The following is a 7,586-nucleotide window of genomic DNA, read 5'->3' on the forward strand; positions in this document are numbered from 1 at the left end:
AGTTGCTGGCCCTGTGTCCCCACTGCCCCAGCGTGAGTCAGCTGTGGGGGAAAGCAGAGAAGGACTGAATCCCTTTAGGACAGAGGGGTTTTAAGTTGATTCTCTGCAGCCCACAGCAGCACCTGGCCCACCAGGGCTGAGTCACAGGGCTGCCCGCGAAGCCTCTTCTCCTGCCTGCACCAGGGTGTCCCTGGGGCGGTCCTCACCAGCCCTCCCACCATTGCTTGCTGTGTGCCAATTATGTTTTTTGAAACATAATTATCAATATTCTTCATTAAAAAAATACATTTTTAATAAAAAAGAATTTTTTTAAAGTTTAAGCATCAGGTTTGCATAAGAACATGCCTGCAAAGATGCAGCAACCTCTGGCTCTAGCCACTGCCCCTGTTCTTGCTTGCTTTGAGTTATGAATATATCCAGTTTTCCAGCTCAGAAACACACATGTCCAAGGACCTGGGTGTCTGTCAAGTTCTGGATCTGTGCAAAGGCTGGGGCAGCCATTTTAGTCCGCCAGCCACAACAGCGAATGAGTTACACAGTCAGAGGCCGGCAATGGGATGAGCACGGTCACAGCATGAGGGTGCCGGGGCTCATTCCTCAGTGCCTGTCTGCCAGACGGTGCCAGAGCGGGCGATGCTCAGCCTGGCCCCATGTCGCACCCACGGGACAATGCGCTGGGATCTGCAACAGGCATCTTCTGACCACCGTTGGTTTCCAAAATTTCCAAAATTGTCCCTCCTGCAGCTTCAGCCCCTTCACTTTGGTCTGTCCAGAGGTTTTTTCCCCTGGAAGAGCAAAGCTGGGAAGAGCCACCCCCTCCTCGTGACAGGCACCCACATCCCACCTGCCCTTCCCCACCATTTTCCCTGGGCTCAAGGGTCGCTGTCAGTGCCAGTGGAGGGGACCACACTCAGTCCAGAGCCCTCTGATGGGGAATTTGGTAAAAATAATCTGCCTGGCTGGCTGCTTCTCCCCAGCTTTGCAGGAGGATGGAGTTAAACAGGCTGAATTTCAGAGGGCAAGAGCCCTCACACTCTTTAGTGCAGGACACCCTCGGCGGGGAGCCCTCTCCTAACTGCAGAGCCACTGAATTACAACCACCTCGGCTTGCATCATTCACGCTGATCTGTATTTCAAAGATCAGAGTTTAAAGAGCCTCTTGACACCATCAGGGCAGCACGTGCTGAGTGAGGGGCAAAGGGTTTTGGGGGCAGTAACATCCCACAGCATCCCTGCCTTCCTGCTCAGCCTCTGGCATGATTTGGGGCAAGGTCCCCCCTTGTCACTTGGAGGTCCAAAAACATCATGTTCCCATCTGGAGCAGCCCCCTGGACTCAGTGGCAGAAGTCCCCCCACTTTCAGCACCAGACCTATTTATCCCCCTGAGGCTCGGCTGCTTCTGGAGTCCATCACCACATTAAAAAACTCAGTTATTTCTGCATATATTTCAAAAAAACCCAAACCCCTCCATCCCAGATTGCATCGAAGAGAAAAGCAGCCCCTAATCTGGTAAAAGACAAACTATTTTCTTTCCCCGGGGATGGAAATAAATTCCTAAGAGGGACTTGCTGAAAAGAGATGAGATGACTCATTTCTTCACTGCTGAAGCTGTATTCAATTCCAAGCACCTCTAATTCCAATTAAAAGACAGGAGACCGAAAGCATGGGGGTTCACACAGCACAAAGCACAGGAGCTCATTTTCCTGGAGATGAAAGAGCCATGAATTCATCCCCTGTATCACCTACTCCCCCAGGATGGGCTCAGCTGCCTTCAGCCCTCGCTCCCCGCAGCCAGGAACTATTTTTTCCTGTTCTTGCTAGTGTCAATATGTTTCTTTAAATATCTTTTCAGAGAGGCTATATATATAGCCCCACTCTGGTGCTTTGAAAGGAGCCTCATTTCCTGTGTAAGAACTGAAGTTCTTGGCAAAGCTGCCGGCGGCAGCAGCATCTGAACCACAAAAATTGTTTTTTTCAGTAGCAAAATGGTATTTCCTCCACGACTGCGAGTCATACTGAGCTGGGTCTGGTCTGAAACCAACAGGCCTGCTATGGATGGGACATATGGTGTCATGTTCCCAATTATGTAAATGATGGGGGAAATGGATTAATTGCATTAATAGCAGTGGTCAGGCTGTAACAGTGCCTGAAGGTGGCACAGTCCATCGCAGGGACCAGAATGGGCACAAAGCTGCTTTCAACCTGCATTTGGCTGTGAAAAATTTTGGTTCCCACATCAAAAGGATTTACTAACTAACACTGGGGGAGGAAAAAAAAGCCAATTTCATTTGACATCACTTTGTGCCCGATATGTTTTCTCCTTCTTCCGCATGGTTTTTGAGAGGGCTCCTCCAGCAGCAGAGCAGGAAAGAAAACAGCTTTCCTGCCCCCGTGAACTGGTGATGGGATGGCTCACAGATGCTCAGGACCTTAAAAACCTTTCTGAGATGTGGCATCAGCTGCGTTCAGTGTGCTGCATCTCCCTGCCCTGAGCTGCAGAGTTTGACAACCCTCTGCACCACATCAGGGACCTCTTATGATAGGAGCAGTGATGCAGACAGATCAGCAATCACCTTCTGCTGCAAATATGTCTTTCCAGGGTAATTTCTGCATCATAAATTGTTTTTATTGCTGGTCCAGCAGCAACACACAGTCCTAAGGACCCAGCATGCAAACGTGCAAGAGAAGGTGGTGGCCGTGGGCAACCCAAGTGGTCCATGTTTCTCTTTGCTACTCAGTGGCTTTCTCAGAAAAAAACTGCAGTTAAAGAGATAAAGTGCAAGTTTTTTAGATTTAGCTGGAGGAATTTTAAACAAGTGTCTTCTCCCAACACTCACCACTATCAGGACGGATCACCCTTAGGATTGTCCCCAGTGGACAAGCGCAGAGTGACCCCAATGGGCACATAACCTTGGTACAAGTCAGCACCACGTCTCCTGGCACAAAGCCCCAGCAGACACAAGCTCTGGGGGACAAGCAAAAAACTTTTTCCCCCCCCTCCACAACCCCAGGCACTGTCTCCATCAGCACTGCATGGATGTTCTCATCACTGGGACCCAGCACTGCCTCCAGACCAGGCAGCCCATGTTCACGATGAAGCATGGCTGGGACATCAGAGCAACAATCAGGGCAGGGGGAAATATAGGAGAGTTATGTTGTTGTCTTTGCAGCCCAGAAGACAACACGCGATCACAATATACTGCTTTCCTTCTGCCCAGAAGCCACGGGGGCAGGAACAAGGACCAGAGCTCAGTGTATGTCCTGCTGGGACTCCAAGGACACTTCCCACATCTTCGCTTTCTGAGCACATTTGCCCTTCTCCAGTGCTTGGTTTCCCAAAAGAGGGAAGGGGCTGGTGTAGGAGCAGCTGAGCAGAATCACGCTGGGTCAGGAAGGCGACCTTCCCACACCTTCAGCTTTCCAGGGACCAGCTGGCACCACCTCCATGAGTCTGCAATTCTGCCTGCACTGATGCTGAGCAGCGCTTGGCCTCACTGGCCATGTCCCTGCTGGGAATGAAGGGAAATTCCCCATGGCAGTCTGAAACACAAGTGAAGAAGCAGCACAGCCTGGCATTTCACCCTGGTGTGCGTCCTCCACACCCCACAGAAATCCTGTGTCCTTCTGACTGTTTTCACCCTCAAGACGTTGGCTCATCCATCTGTTGTTGGTCTTTGCCAAACCAGCCAAGCGAGTTGGTGCAGAACAAGATTTGCTCCTTGGCACCATCATGGCACAATGACATTCACTGAGGACCACTGCAGTGAGGAGACAGGGAGGGAGACCCAAGGAGGGAAGATCCTAATGCACCATCCTAAATGAGGAGGTCTTCAGACCTTCCCTGCAGAGCTCTGACACCAGAACATGCTCCTCAATACAACCAGGAGAACTTGCAGGGGATGCGAACATCAGACTCGGGTATCATGTGAGATACAAATATTTATCTCAACATACAGCAAAATTTTCACTTTTGGTGGTTTTTCTCCTCCCTTGGTTACCTTTGCTCTGTCCAAAGATTTATTCTACCGAGGTTGAGGCAATGAGCAGTGCTCCCTCCTTGTGAGCACCTGTACAGCTGTGCATCTGCAGGACAGCAGAACTGCAGGATTTGGTGTCCCTGTTGCTCAATTTACCATGAAAACTATCAGTGTTGATGGCAAAAGAAAAGAGGAGCCCTTGGGCGTGTGTCCAAACCAGACGGCCGGATCTCTGTGGTTCTCACTGAGCAGCTCTTGCCCAGCAGGCAGCAAGGACACATGTAGCAGCACAATGGCAGGGACACAGTGTTTCAGCATGTCCTCAGGTTTCTCACATTTGCATCACCAGAAAAAATGAGACACCTGACCAACCATGGGAAAAGAAAAGAGGCCACCAGGAAATTTACTCCCATTTGTCCCCAAGCCAACTGACGGATGTTGTCAGGGCAGAGCCTTTGTGCAACATGATGACCACCGTGAAAGCATCTCACCACCAGAGCTTCCCACCACCATGTGAGTGTCCCACCACCAGAACGTCCCCCACCATAAGAGCATCCACCCACCTGAATGTCCCACCACCACAAGAGCTTCCCACCACCAGACCTTCCTACTACTAGGACGTCCCACCACCCCCAGAGCTTCATAGGGTGCTCTCATTTTTCCAAACTGAGTCTCAGACCACATAAATTGAGCGGTGCCAAACCGAAGCAAGTGTTATTCAGGCTCACCCAAAGGCCCATTTTGACATACTTTCTGCCTGTTCAGGTGCTTTTAGCTCAGAATAGTCTTCTTGGGGAGTGCGCTGCTGTCGTGAGACAGGCAGGTTTGGAGGCAAGGAGGGAATGAGCCTGTACATGCAGAAATGCGGGTAAAATCTTAATTTTAAAAGCCACTTAACAGATTACACTGTTCTTAAGAAAAGTCACTTTCAAAAAAAAAAATAACAACCCAAAAAACCCCAAACCCACAAAGGTTTTATAAAAAAACCTCAGAAAGGAGAAGTTTGACAAAAACTGGATGACCGAAGTGTGGAAGTTCTGAGGGGTGCCTGGCAAGTTCCCTAAACTGGAGAGAAAGAGAGAATTATGCAAAAAAAAAGGGGGGGAAAAAAAATGAGTGAGAAAGGAAATTGCACAGAGCTGAACACACAGAAGATCGAAAAGCTAGGCAGGGACTGAGCTCCTAAAAACACAACCTGTGTCATTTGTCTGCAAATCGGACAAGGAAAATTAAATCCATCTAGTACGGATGTGGCAGGTGGCATGAGGGCTCATGGTGCTGCCAGCATGGTGTTGGGTGCCTCATGTGCTGCTCCTCCAGCCAAGCCTGCCACCCTCTCTGGGTCTGCCCTTCCCAGGGGAGCAGCGGCTCTCGGGGAGCACATGGGAGCTCTGGGGATCCCATGGGGTCGTTTGCTGACACAAAGGAGCAGGCAGGCAATTTCATGTGCAAACTAGTCCTGGTTTCACCTTTGGTGCTATAAATAATTGATTTTTGAGGAACTTGAACAAGGAAGGTAAGAAGACTCTCTGTGCATAATCTTGCATCCAACCTTAAATGCTGATGTTTTTCTTTCTGAAAAAAACCCAACCCTCAGAGCTGATCCTTGATTTTTATTTTCATTACTGAGCCATCACCCACGTGCCGCTCCCACCCTGGTCTCATCCAGGTCCTGCTCCTCCCCCGCACTGCTCCCAGAGCAGCCAATCCCACTGGCTGCCACCTCTGCCCCTCTCCTGCCTCAGTTTCCCTTCCTCTCCCACAGTGGGTCAGGACGGCACCGTTCTGCCTTTACTTTCCAACCTGGACACAGAGCAGGGGCGAGTTGTCCCCAGCAACTCCCACTGCCATCCATCCCTCTTCACCCTTCCCGTGGCTTTTCTAGGCATCTTCCCAGCTGATTCCAAGCACGTCCTTTCCTGAACTTGCCGTTTTTTTCCCCAAAGCACCCCTGCTGCCTGCCCAGCTCTGTCCCCACCTTGCCCTCTGTGCAGGACATCAAGCCATCACTTAAAACACAGGTGAAGGGCAGAAAGGGCCCATCCAGGCACTCTGGATGCTGCCAAGGAGCACACTACCTCTGTTTTTCAACACATTGGTGCCTCTTCCCAACAGCCGCCTGCAGGGGCAGTCCCTGTTCCCTCCCTGCCCATGCCAGGTGTCCCTAAGCGGCATGGGAGGTCTCTGGGGGTAGCACCCAAGGGGGTGACCGACCCCACTCGCCATGGAGCCGCACCGCGTCCCCTCCAGCTGACAGAGGCAGAGGCTGTCGTGTCCTGAGGGCGCCTCTGAGGAGAGGATGCAAGATGGAGCCCAGGGATGGAGAGGGCACTGGCCTGGGCATGACACTCAGCTCCAGCTGGGCTTGGAAGCCGAACCCCACCAGCAACGCAAGCCAGCCACCGCGTGCCCTCTGGCCAGAGCTGGGTTTGTCCCCCGCCGCACGGCCAAGGCCAGAGGTGAGCCCCCCGGCCCCCCGCCAGCAGCCCCAGCTAGGACAGCCACTGGCACGAAGGGACCAGGCTGAGCAGCCTGCTGCCGGGCCCAGGCCGCCCGGGTGCCACCGCACTCCTCTGCCCCCAGGCACGCTGCTCGCAGGGGAAAGGCTCAGCCGGAGGGCCGGCCCCAGGGGGACCTCATCCCCTGCCCTCCATGGCGACCCACAGCCCTCCTGGGCGAGGCTCGCCTGGCCTCACCCACCCAGGACAGCCCCGCCCACTCAAGCCATCTCCACCTACCTGGAGCAGCCCCGACCACTGGAGCCAACCCAGCTCACCTGGGCTGTCCCCACCCACTCAGGCCAGCCCCGCCCACCCACTCAAGCCCCGCCCACCAGCGCAAGCTCCGCCTAGTTGTGCCAACACAACTCGAGCTAGCCCCACCCACCCAGGACAGCCCCGCCCCCGCTCCTCACCTGGGCTTGCCCCGCCGACTCGAATAAGCCCCGCCCACGTGCATTAACCCCGCCCACGCGGGCCAGCCCCGGCTGAACCAACTCCAGCTACCTGGCGGTCCCCACCGCCCCCTGCCGACCCCGCCCCCTCGGGCGGCACTCCCCCCCCGGTCGGCATCACCCGCCGGCCCCGGCCCGGCCCCGCCCTGCGGCCCCGCCCCGTACCTGGGCACGCTCGAAGCTCTCCCGCTCCGCCTCCAGGCCGCCGCCGCCCGCCCGCCGGCTCAGCACCTTGGGCAGCGGGTTGGACACCTGCTTCATGGAGCTGCTCACGCGGTCCATGGCCCCGCCGCGCCCGCCGCCACTCCGGCCTCGCGGCGCCGCGCCTTCGCCACCGCTCCGCTCGGCGCCGCCGCTGGTTGGACCCCGCGCCATTGGCCCGCCCACCTGTCAGTCACGCGTGGGCACGCCCCACCGGCACCGCCTCCACCCCGCCGGCTCCGCCCTCCGTCCCGCCCCTTCGCTCTCATTGGCCGCCCCCACTGCCACTCGGGAGGAGTCCCCGGGACGGGTGGCCCCGAGCCGGCTCATGCGGCCTGCTCACGTGACCGCCGCCAAGCTCTCTGGTCCGGCCGGACGCCACTCAACGGTAGCTCCCGCCCCTCCGCGGGAGCTCCGCCCTCTCTCCCGCCTTCAGGGACCGCCCTCTTAGCACC

The 7,586-nt window shown here is 55.0% G+C and overlaps 1 protein-coding gene across 1 annotated transcript in view; it reads right to left on the reverse strand.

The window, feature by feature from the left end:
• Window positions 1-7,296, reverse strand: part of HIP1 (huntingtin interacting protein 1) — a 52,148-nt gene extending 44,852 nt beyond the window's left edge. Inside the window, exon 1 of the mRNA XM_030029493.2 lies at window positions 7,096-7,296. Coding sequence (XP_029885353.1) covers window positions 7,096-7,212 — 117 coding nt within the window. The 5' untranslated portion in view covers window positions 7,213-7,296. The remainder of the gene's footprint in view (window positions 1-7,095) is intronic.
• Window positions 7,297-7,586: the final 290 nt, after the last annotated feature.

The sequence above is a fragment of the Aquila chrysaetos genome, chromosome 10 (genome assembly GCF_900496995.4).
Source record: "Aquila chrysaetos chrysaetos chromosome 10, bAquChr1.4, whole genome shotgun sequence".
Classification (NCBI taxonomy): Eukaryota; Metazoa; Chordata; class Aves; order Accipitriformes; family Accipitridae; genus Aquila; species Aquila chrysaetos.